Source organism: Purpureocillium takamizusanense, chromosome 10, assembly GCF_022605165.1.
Source record: "Purpureocillium takamizusanense chromosome 10, complete sequence".
Taxonomy (NCBI): Eukaryota; Fungi; Ascomycota; class Sordariomycetes; order Hypocreales; family Ophiocordycipitaceae; genus Purpureocillium; species Purpureocillium takamizusanense.
In genome coordinates, this window is record NC_063077.1 from 906,664 (window position 1) to 917,998 (window position 11,335).

Here is an 11,335-nt window from a genome sequence, read left to right on the forward strand (position 1 = left end):
GCGCTCTGCGTACATAATCATTGGACGGAGGACGGGTGACAATTTGGCGTCCCCTACTTCAGGTTTCAACCAGGTCTGGCAGACGCACGACATCCTCCTCCCATATCTGTCGAAACGACAGCCGCTATCTGGCACTTGCGGCGGCGACAGGACTCGCAAAACACCAGCGACTGACACGGTCTGGCCCTGTCGGTCTGTTGTCAAGCGCCGCCTGTCGGCTCGGGCCACGATTTATCGCGTCACCATTGTTTCGAGTAATGTCTCCGAGTTTGTCGCGACGCCAGGCGTTGATCAGATAGGCTGCGATAGCCGAAGAAGAGCATTGGGATATACACAGCGCGACCAGAAACGAGCGGCTCGTGTCGGTGTTTTACCATCTGGAAGCGCCTCGGGGGTGTGGATCTGCCTTGATCTATAAGTCGGACAGACTGGTGTCTGACCGAGATGAGCTACGGTCCTGGTTACGGAGCGCCTCCGGGCTTTCTCTCGCAGGACTCCTATCCGGGCCTCCAGATATACCCACAGCCGGCACAGCCTGTCCAGCAAGTCGGATCGACCAGCGCCCATGGCGCCGAAGAAGGGGCACAGCCTTCCTTCGAGTATCTTCACACAGCCATTCCTGGCTTGGGCTTGGGCTTTGCCGCCAGCGGGCCGGCGCCAACCCAGCAAACGGAGAGTGCCTGGACGAACGCGCCTTCAAACTCGCAACGAACAGCTTCCCATGCGGAGCAAGCAGGTGCGAGTGCACCTGTAAAGCTGGGCAGCCCGGCTGATGGTGGGTCAGAGGAGGGCGAAATCAGCGACGGAGAGGCAGAAGACTTGTATGAGCCGCCCGAGGTCGGAAATGACGAGACCCTTGCCGCCTGGCCGTACGGTGGTACAAACGTAGGTGAACGCGTTGTGGCAGCGACCGGTCAGCCGCAAGCCCACATCCACGCGGCTCGCGAACGTTCAGGCTCATACTCTCCCTATCTTTCACCCCGAGAAATTGACCGCGAAGGCTCTTCAGCCTCCTGTGCACCCCAAGGTAAGCCGTTCCGTCTCGCATTTTGCCGCTCTCTAAAACGTTTCTAGGCAATTCGCCTTCACGTACCTCTGCAGCCCCGAACTCTAGCGCGAAAACGCTCGATTCTGTTAGGAAGCAAGCCCGGGAGGCCATTTTGCGCTTGTGGCCTCTCGACGTCCGGTATCACAACTACATCGACGAGGGCATTGATAGCACCTTGTTGCAAGCCCTTTTCAAAGACCTGGGTCTGGAGCTTCCGTCCAGCAGCCTGGCAGCGAATTCTCGTTTCAAAACGGGCGGTCACATCCAGCCAACGCCCGTGCCTGACCGTGGAGAGGGAGAAAAGACGTCACCAAATTCGGCACCGGCCGCGAAGGCTATGAATAAATCCGAAGAGCGCAAGGACCGGATAGCTCGACTTCTGGCTGCGAAAGGCTCGAAGGCGAGTGCTCCGCCAACCAAGTCAAGTGCTGTGCCACTGGCAGACAACCAATCCGCGACCATGAAGAAACTGTCCGAAAAGTCCAAAATACTTCGGGAGAAGATGGAAGCGCTGAAGAAACAGAGAGAGGCTCTGGCCCAAACACGCATTCAGCAGGCCGCATCAAACGGCTCAACAGTCCCTCCACAGGACTTCGAGGTGACCATGGACGATGCCACAGCCGCTGTGGCTGCTAGCGGAGGCTTGCAAACATCCGTCTCTGAGGCCCATGAACCCGCAGGACTATCGGGCCAACCCTCTCCGTCGTCAATACCTGGACTGTTTCTGTCCACTCCCAAGCCCACTTTGCAAGATCAAGCTGGCCTGCCCGACTCAATGACGCCCCGCACGACTAACCTGGTTGCAAAGGAATCTCACAGACCCTTTGGTCAGGCTAGGGAGTCGCGCCCTTTCTTGATTCATGTCAGTGATGACGAGGACGATGAGGACGACGAAAACGGTGACGCGGGAATGGAAATAGACTCGCCTGGCCTTGTCGCATCACCTGTCCAGCACAGTGGTATCTCCCCGCATCTGCCGCCCCGCAAAGTAGCTGCTTTGTCTGGCTCCAGCCGTCGTTCGGCGTCGGCGCTGACTCCTGCGAGAAATTCGGGCAACAGCAGTGGTGGAGAAGACCTCGACAGCATGAATAAGAAGATTGAAGCAATGAAACGCAAGATTGCAGAGGCGGAGGCGCGCAAGGCGAAGCGCTCCCGACAGGTGTCACCCATGGGCTCGCAACAGAACAGCAGCTCCCGCGCCGACAGTGTCGAGTCGTCAAGCACCCCCATGGAGGCGATCACTGGACGCGAGCTCACGAATGGGAGCCGCACTCCGGTCAGCGACTCGGCGATGGGTGCTACCCCGACTTCCATGCCTGCCAACAGAACAGCGCAATTTGAAGGTGCCGAGTTCGCTGTGCCCGCATCTGAGCGGCGCGGTCGTTCTCGTGCGGCCAGCGAGCGTCTTCCCCTTCTTGAGGCTCGTCGTAGGGAGCAGCTTCTCAAGCTGAAGACGCTGCAGGCTCAGATCGCTGTCATCGAACAGGAGATTGAAGAGGGCAGAGCTGAGGAGGAGAGACTCATGAGGGACCTTGCCATGCCTGACTTGGACCACGAGCTTCAACAATTTGAATCACCGTCCACACCCCCTGCTGGTCAGTATTCGCCAATCTTCAGCCGATAACGGAGCGCAGAGAAGCTACCGGTTGCCTATTCGAGGCCGGGCAAGCTAACACTCCGGCGCAGATGCTCAGAGTTTGGCCGATCAGGCGCCGGAACAGGTCATGATGGACCAGCCTGAGGTATACGGCGTCGTGGGCAAGGGGGCCTCTCATAACGATGTCCAAGCACTGATCGACGAGCAACCGCGCGCCGCGAGCGTAGGAGGCGATGCCCCTCCGCTTGAGGCACAAAGGGGCGAAACTGGCCGATATTCTGACGATGATACGGGCGCCGTGGTGCAGGAGGTGGAAGAGGACACTCAGACGGGAGAACACGAGCGTGACGTGGACATGGCAGATGCGAGCGAATCCCCCGATGACGCTCCGGACAATGAGTCGGACGACTACGAGCCCCCAGTCGCCGGAGCTGCCAGGGTGGAGGCTCTGGCTTCCCCCATCCAGAGCCACAACAACATTGTGGAGCAAGCGAGCGCGTCCTCCACAAACGATGTTCAGCGTACAACGCCTGTGTCTTCCACCGCTGAACAGGTCCTGCCGGCCCGGCCCGACACCGCGATCGTGGCAGGAAGAGAAGTAGAAATGTCACCGCCAACGGACCACGATGCTGGACATCTAACGTTGCACCAGGTCCAGCCTGAAGCCGCGAGCTCGGCGCCGCCCGCCCCCCGCTCGACTTTTGTCCCATACGAAACGCCACTGCAGTACTTTCACTCGTATCGGTTCCATCCCGGCTACCGACAGTCGGTAGGCGGTGGGCTCCGTTCTCTAACGTACAGTAATAAGATTGATGCGCGAAGGGAGGTTTGCCCCGACCAGCTTGCCGGCAGATCGTGCCCTCGGGGTGACAAGTGCGAGTACCAACACTTTGAGACGATGAGGGTCGCAGGTCAGTGATGTACCCCCTACACACTGATGTACTAACTTGTGAGCCAACGTCGAGTCTGACGAGCCGCAACCACAGACGACCAGATCCTGCTCCAGTTGGGAGGCACGGGAAACTTTGACGATGAACAGAAGCAGCAGTACATAGCGGGCCTGCGTGAGCTGCTGACAGACTTTCGAAACCGCAAGGTAAAAGACTTCAACACGATCAGCCAAGGCATCGTCGATTATCGCGCCCGCTTCCAGAGCGACAAATCCAAGATCTTGCCGCTCGGCAACGTCTCCATCTGACGGCACACCGTCAGTTGGTTGGCAGCGACGGCACCTTTCTTGGGCGCGACTGGGGGTGACTGGGCGCTCCTTGCCAGGGCATCTGCGTCGTGCCACCCGATGATGTATTATCTAACCGGACTCCCTCCACCTGGCGTTTGGGCGCCGCATTGCTATTCCATCTCAGCCATGCATCCTGGCGGTACATATCACGTAATAACTCAAGATACCCCTTGACGCCGCCTTTGGCCCTTTATCGAGGGCGATGCGACGGTTGTCGAATAATCCGGAGGATCTCAGAATGAGGCAGCTGTAAGAGCGCTTGCACGCGAGAGGACGGAGCCGTCACGGCTCGTGACGGCTGTTGGCTTGAGTTGCTCGTGGACGTAGCTTGGTGAAGCCGTGTCGCACGCAACGCACAACGGGCGGTAGTTGCGAATTGAGTCTATTTTCCACGATGTGGTCTATTGTTCTTGTGTGATGAATCAGTGCCTGCCGTTTATGCATCAAGCTTCTAACGTGTATAAAATCTCATGTTTCCATGTTCTGTTTTAACCAGACGACTCGCCGGAGCCCTCAATTTTGTGTCCCCTTTCGGACGACGCGCGGCCGGAGGCGGCCTTTCGCCTCAAGAACCATAAGCCCTTGAGCCCGCCGCCGACCTCGAACAGCTCGGGGGCGCAGAGGACGGGATGGAAGACGTTGAGGGCGTAGACGGCGACGACGATGAGGACGCCCTCGAAGCCGATGAAGAGGCCCTGCTTGCCGATGATGGGGCCGGACCAGCCCTCGCTCAGCTCGGCGACGCGGAAGGCGCTACGCCAGAGGATGCAAAAGGTGGAGAGGGCGAGGGCGGCGAGGAAGAGGCGGAAGCGCAGCGTCTGGCGCATGCGGACTAGGTGGTGCGCGTTGCCACTGCCGCTGCCAGTGCTGTCGGCGCCGCTGTCTAGCTGGCTATGGTACTGCTGCTGTTGTTGTTTCTGGCGGCGGTGGGTGCGCAGGGCAAAGTCGACGGACGCGGCGATGAAGCACAGGAGGGTGAAGACCTGGAAGCTGAGGCCGGCGATCATGATGTTGGTGCCGGCGGTGGCGGAGCGGCTGCCGTGGAAGGCGACGGCGGCCATGCCGCCTCCGGTGGCCTGGAGGACGAGCGAGACGACGTCGCAGGGGATGAACTGCTTAAGGGTCAGCCAAGAACCGAGAGTGTTTCCCCCCCTCGACTTTAGGGACGGTTGGTTCTGCTATGGCAGCACAAGGCAAAGCAGGGGGTAGCAGGGGAAGGAAGCAGAGCTCGGTACGGAAAGGATCGCGAGAAAGGGGCACATACAATACGGGTGTAATACTCGGGCGGGATGCGCGAGTTCTCGGGCCCAAACGCGGTGACGATGCGCCTCAAGCACAGGTACAGCCCGGCGGCCATGAAGGCGGGGCCGATGGTGAGGCAGCAGATCTGCATGAGGAAGCCGTTCTCGTCCCAGCGGTTGCGCCAGGAGAGCACGCGGCCGGCGTAGCCGAGGACCTCGCAGACGAGGCCGAGCATCATGGCGACGCCAAAGGCGAGGCCGCGGCCGCGGCGGAGGACGAAGGCGACGGCGGCGTAGCCCAGCAGCGAGGCGGCGAAGAGGCCGAGGAAGGCGGCGTTGGCGGCGATGTCGACGCGGTACGAGTAGAAGCCGCCGACGTGGTCGCACAGGACGTCGTAGTCGGGGTGCTTGTAGCAGTACTGCGAGGGCAGGACGGTGCCGTTGAGGACCTCGGGCGGGATGGCGTCGATGGGGACGACGTCCCGAAAGTAGCCGTCCATGGTGAGGTGTAAAGGTGTAGACGTCGTTTTTTTTTCTATCGTGAAGGGGGGGGGGCTTGCGATTTCGAGGCGGTGTCTGATATCGACAACGACTGGAAGAGAAAACGAACGAGTTCAGAAAGTAGACTCGAACTCTTTTTTTTTAAAAAATAAAATGAAGCTACAACGAAGGAAAAAAAAAAGTCGACAAGTCAGTGAGTGAAAGAAGAGGCTTCTAAAAAAAATTGTGGGCGAGTGTTGTTCGTGAAGGAGGAGGAGGAGGTGGAGGAGGAGGAGGGTCGAATGATTGAGATCTGACAGCACAGCAATAACAACAGAGAGCCAGCATCAGCCTAGCAAGGCTCCTCTCATCATGCTAATAATCAACGGGGGCGGCTGCTGCTGACAACCACCACCACCAACAAGAACAACACCATGCAGCTTGTGGATGCCTTGGCCGAAAGAAGGCTCGGGGCTTACGCGGACACCAAAAAAGCACGCGATCGGGTTTCGAGATGCACCGCGCCAGAGCCGCCATCTGTCACTCCGCCCTGCCGGAGACCGAGCCCGGAACCCCTGCGGCGACTTCCCAATTGGTCGCTACTACTTACTACACCTGTAACGAAACACACGAGTTGGGCGATTCCTTTGAGCCCGCGCCGTGTAATTTTTTTATTTTATTTTTTGTAAAATTCTTCTTTTCTTGAAATCTTGAGGGCCTTTGCGGGTTTGTAAAGCTGTGTCGCTGGGAAGGAAGGGGAGTTGTGACTTTTGTGAAGCCAAGGCGAACGGGCGGGCCCACCCACAACCGGCCTTCCGGGGACGACAAGGAGGAGGCACAGCAAAAGCCGTCCGTTTGAATACCAGGTGAGGAGGGAGGGAGAGCGTTGGTCCAAGCTCGTCGCTGCTGTGGCGGCAATGGCAGTCACGCAGCAGGCATGCAGGCAGGCAGTCAGTCACGCATGCATGGCAGGGCTGAAGCCAGCCTCAAAAGCCGGGGTGGGCAAGGGGGACGTCGTCATCAATACGAAGTACGTACATGTATGTGCTGTATGCCTGAGAGAGACACACGAGCAGGGAGGAGGCTAGCATAGCATCGAAACACGAAATCGTCAGAGGTTGGTCGTGTTTGTCAAACTTGCGGCTGGGCTTGTGGCGGATTACATGAATGTTTTTTTTTTGATGGTGGTCTCTCATCACTTGCATCTCGCGCGGCCGCTTACACCAACAGCATCAACTACGAAGTACAAGTTGGTCAAAATCCAAAGGAAAAAAAAAATCAAGAAAGCGCGCATCAGCGGCGCCCCGCGACGAGACGACGTCAACAATCTCAAACCCGTCTCCCGAACCCCGACCCCACCATGCCATGCCATGCAACCCATCGGGGTCCTCCCGGGAGACGGAGTCTGCGAAAGGGGAAAAAAGCGGATTCGGGATCCCCTACCGGCTGCGACCCACAAGGATGGATTCAGTCAACACGAATGATATAAAAAAGGCCCAAGGGTTGCCTGCTCTCCTGTTGTACAATGTAAGAAAACGTACGAGAAAAATCATCATCTCTTGCTTACCCACGGGAATCGTTTAGTCTCCCTCGCGGCGGCTCACGCGTTTTGCTGCTGCTCTTATTCCCCAATTGGGAGCTCGGATTCTCCTCTCACGGCAGGCACTCCCTTGCTGCCGAACACACACATATCCACGTACACACACGCATGCACGCACGCACGCATCAGGATCACGAAAGACATCAACTGCCAGGCCCGGCGGGTGTTGCTTCAACGCCACTGCTGCTGCTGCTGCCACCGCCGGGCGTATGTATGTACTACCCACCCCGTGAGGCTGAAAGAAGAAGAAGACGACGACGACGTGGGATCATCCTCCTCCGCCTCCTCCCACCAGCCGCCCAGGGTAGTTCCTTGCACGCATCCACCCTGCGTTGTAACGTTAGTTACACCCATCCCTCGTAACGCGAATCCATACCACCGCCATCGGACCCCAAGCTGTTTTTTTTCTCCTCGCCTCTACGTTGACTCACACACGTCAGGCAGGCGCACGCCTCGCTCGCTACCTCGTACATATCATTCGATTGATGCTACTGTACGCACGGCTCCGTCAGCCTCACAACTTTGCGCCCCGAGCGAGCGCGGGCGCCTCGCGACCGTTACGGACAAGCCCCGATCGACTCGTCGCCATCATCATCAACATCATCGGCGTGGCCGTCGTCATCGTCGTCATCGTCCTTCCTGCTACGAGAAAACCAAAACCCGAGCTTGAAACAACCCCCCATCTCGACACCACAGCGCCAAACGTACATGAGAATTACTACTTTCAGACCACTGTCGCTTGGTGAAAAGAACTTTTAGTTGCTTGTTCTCGTTTACGCCCTACTAACCATGTACCTGCGTAGCAGTAGCCTTATTAGTACATATGGAGGTGTAATTCTCAGACACACAAAAAGAGGCGTCACGTCACGTCAAGTCAAGCCCGCGACTTGGTACGTACGTACGTAGTAGCACAAAATGTTCACGAGAGGGCGCCGTAACTACATCGTGCCGCGTAATGCTGCTTGCCGCGCCGCACTCACTCGCCTTTGCCCTCTTCTCCTTTCCCCTTTTCTTTGCTCCATTGTCCGAGATAAGATGTGACTTCAACAAGGGCACCAGGCTTATCCTATCGGCGGCGGCAGCAGCAGCCAACAAGCCCTCGGCGCGGTTCACCTGTTAGCCCGGTGAGCTATGCACGTACCGTATGATGGGGAACAAAGTCGCCTCATCGTGAGATCTTACTCCCTCGCCGCGACGACAGCTCCCCATTCGCGTCCCCGGGGGCACAACGCTGCTGACCCGCGTGGCGGCGAGACAACAGCGGCGCCCCCGGTTTGCGCGTACCCCTGCACCGAGACACCGGGCATACTAACCATGAATCACCGACGACGCACGTGGATCATGAGCACTCGCGCATCTTGCGCCATTGCACTTGTCTCAGCAGACCTTTCAACAAAAGGTTAAGCAAATATGGTGTACAGTCCTACGTAGCGGTATGTTCTTGTGCGCAATTTGTACAGTACACGCGCCTCCTCTCTTCGTCGCTCGAGGGTATCGTCATTGTTGCTTCTTCGTCTCCCCCTGCGCACCCGGTACGTCGGCCGCCACCGCCGCATACGTCGCGTCGCCGTTCTTCGCCGCGTCTCTCTCCCTGTGCACGCTTCTGGCCTCGTTGATGTTGTCGAGGGCTGGGCTCTTCGCAGCGGCGGCCCCCCGACGCACCCCTACGCCCTTGAGCTTCTCGCGGGACTGCGCGTCGGCATCGCGGGGCGGCACGCCGTGCACCTCGACGGGCTTCTGTACCGACTCCGGTATCGACGGGGCGTCGTCTCGGAGGGGCTCCGTCGCGAGGTGCTGGTGAACCTCGTGCGGGGCCTGGCCGTCGCCCGCTACCGTCGACGTCTCGCTCTCGCTGCCGCGGTGGTGGTGGTTGGCGCCCAAGTAGCCTGACCCCATGAGGCTCTCGCTGCGCACCATGTAGTACCTGCTGTACTCCTCGGCCGTGTGCTCGGCGTCGGTGAAGCTGTCGAGGGCGTCCAAGACGTGCTGAAACACTTGCGTGTCCACGTCGCGCGCCCACAGGAAGTCGAGGTGCTCGTAGTGGGGGATCTCCGTGGCAACCGTCTGCGGCGGCAGCTCCCGCAGCATGGCCTTGATGTCGACCAGAGAGTCGCTGCCGCCGTATACGAGGACGACGGGCGTTCTTATGTTCCGCGTCGGGTACTTGGCGACCTTGGAGTATTTGCTCGACGTGGTGACGCTCATGGGCTGGTGCACGTCGTCGTCGTACATCTGGAAGCACTTGTTGCGGATGATCTGGAACCAGTGCACCACGCTCTTGGTGCTCGTGAACGAATACAAGTGCGGGTATGCCGCCAGCTTCTGGCTTGTCGAGATGTTGAGCGTCTGCCACTTGAAGAGAAACGCCAACCCCATGTCGATGAGGCGGCTGAAGATGGGCGGGTACATGAGCGTCTCCCACATGGTCGCCGAGCTGAGGATGGAGCGGCGGCCAAACATGAGGTACAACACCGACGGCGACGCCTTGACGAGGGAGTCGACGATGCCGTTGGACAGCCCCGCCGGCGCCATGGCGGGGGCGAGGCCGATGAAGACGTTGACCTGATTGTTGAGCTTGGGATGAATGGCCAGCGTGGCAAAGGCCTGTGCCGTGCCCTGCGAGAAGCCCACGTACGACAGGCTCTCCTGGCCCGTCGTGTCGAGGATGTAGGCGATGGTGTCGGGTATATCGTGGAAGGCGAACTCGTCCATGGAAAAGTCCCAAAACTGGACCGACGTCGGGCTGCAGTGGATCGACTTTTTCGAGTACTTGTTGCCACGGTTGTTGCCAAGCTGGGAGCCGTTAGCTGAACCTCGTCGTAATAAACGCCACCAGGAGGAGAAGCGAAAAGGAAACGCACCCAGACGTCGAAGCCGCGCTCGACCAGCTCAAAGGGCAGGCATCGCTGCTCGTCCGTCAGGCAAACCCAGACCTCCGAGTTCATCAGCAGGCCATGGTGCAAGTAAGCGACGCGCTTCTTGACGCTCCGCGGCCCGCAGTTGACCTTTGAGCCCTCTTCGCCCTTGCGCCACTGCAGGCGATGAATACCGAGGAGAAACCCATCCTTGGTCTGCACGATATGCTCCTCGGCCTCGTAGCCCCAGATCCGACAGAGCTCGACAAAGTCGGTCGCGTCGCGGATCGAGGTGGAGATGGCTGCGCGGGTCAGTGTTCCATGTCCCCAGCGTCGTCACGGGCGAAGCCTACACTTCTTTCTGTTCTCGGCCTTTTTCTGCTCGGGCGTCGAGTATCGGTTGAAGATGCGCCGCGACGCCCGGTAGAAGAGTTCAACGAGGAAGGGGGCTGTCGCGCTCGCGCGCGCCTGTCAGCATAGGGCCGCGTGCTTGCGGTTCGGGCGTGGGGTGCACCAACGCAGAGCCAAGGTCAGGACACGGATGATGGCCTCGAGGCCGACGAGTACAAAGGAGCCCACGAGCGCGAGGTACTCGTAGCTGCGGGTCGCGTCAGCGAAGTTGTCTCGGCACATTTAGGGGGGCAGGCGGGGTCGCGACGCACGCGTGCAGTCTCCCGAGAAAAGGGACCGGCATGGTGGTGTTGGAGGGAAGGCGAAGTCAGGTTCAACGACAAGGAACGGACAATTTCGACGCCATGCCGCGGGTGAGGGATGTGAAAGGCGACGGGCGGCGGGATGGGTGTTTCGGGGGGGTTTGCTTGTTGGCGACGACCCGGGGTGCAGATGGGGAAGGTTTTCATTGAGCGCGGATCTGCAAGAGCGATGACATCCATGGACGGGCGGTGATGTCACATGCCAACAACCGCTGGCATTCGATTGGTGGGGGGGATGGGATGGCTGGGTGCGTGTGCCTGGCGAAAATACAGTTGGTGCATCCGTTAACTAAGTTACCTAGCCTGCCACTACGGAGTACTTCGTACACCTAACTGATGTCCAATGAGCGCCGGAAGCAGCCCGCCCGATACCCGCCCAGTCGCTGCTTAAGAAGCCGCCACTCGACGACAATCACTTGGTGACGAAGCAGGAATAGGTACGGAGTATTGACTTGCTTATACCTGACCGAGGTGTAGCATCATTAGCACATTGATATCGGATTCGATAAAACCGAAGAAATATAGCATAGTAATTGAGGTACAGGCATGTATAGAAATCAC

At 58.8% G+C, this 11,335-nt stretch overlaps 3 protein-coding genes across 5 annotated transcripts; 1 reads left to right on the forward strand and 2 right to left on the reverse strand.

The window, feature by feature from the left end:
* The first annotated feature begins 73 nt into the window (after positions 1-73).
* JDV02_009791 (uncharacterized protein) lies at positions 74-4,280 on the forward strand. 3 transcript variants are annotated; one of them, XM_047991478.1, is made up of 4 exons: positions 74-1,027; positions 1,075-2,643; positions 2,735-3,556; positions 3,632-4,280. In XM_047991478.1, the coding sequence occupies exons 1-4, from the start codon at positions 445-447 to the stop codon at positions 3,841-3,843; spliced, it is 3,186 nt and encodes a 1,061-aa protein (XP_047847490.1). In that variant the 5' UTR covers positions 74-444; the 3' UTR covers positions 3,844-4,280. The 3 variants fall into 3 exon arrangements, with proteins under 3 accessions (XP_047847490.1, XP_047847492.1, XP_047847491.1); XM_047991480.1 differs by having other exon boundaries at positions 2,735-3,243; positions 3,298-4,280; XM_047991479.1 differs by having other exon boundaries at positions 1,075-3,556.
* JDV02_009792 (uncharacterized protein) lies at positions 4,257-5,849 on the reverse strand. Its single transcript, XM_047991481.1, has 2 exons — positions 5,150-5,849; positions 4,257-4,997 (listed from the first exon to the last, which is right to left on the reverse strand). The coding sequence occupies exons 1-2, from the start codon at positions 5,624-5,626 to the stop codon at positions 4,374-4,376; spliced, it is 1,101 nt and encodes a 366-aa protein (XP_047847493.1). The 5' UTR covers positions 5,627-5,849; the 3' UTR covers positions 4,257-4,373.
* Positions 5,850-8,284: 2,435 nt separating this feature from the next.
* On the reverse strand, positions 8,285-10,972 carry TGL1 (Sterol esterase). The gene is made up of 5 exons (XM_047991482.1): positions 10,724-10,972; positions 10,580-10,659; positions 10,415-10,510; positions 10,068-10,363; positions 8,285-9,999 (listed from the first exon to the last, which is right to left on the reverse strand). Exons 1-5 carry the CDS (start codon positions 10,753-10,755, stop codon positions 8,704-8,706), a joined length of 1,800 nt encoding a protein of 599 aa, XP_047847494.1. The 5' UTR covers positions 10,756-10,972; the 3' UTR covers positions 8,285-8,703.
* Between the last annotated feature and the right edge of the window lie 363 nt (positions 10,973-11,335).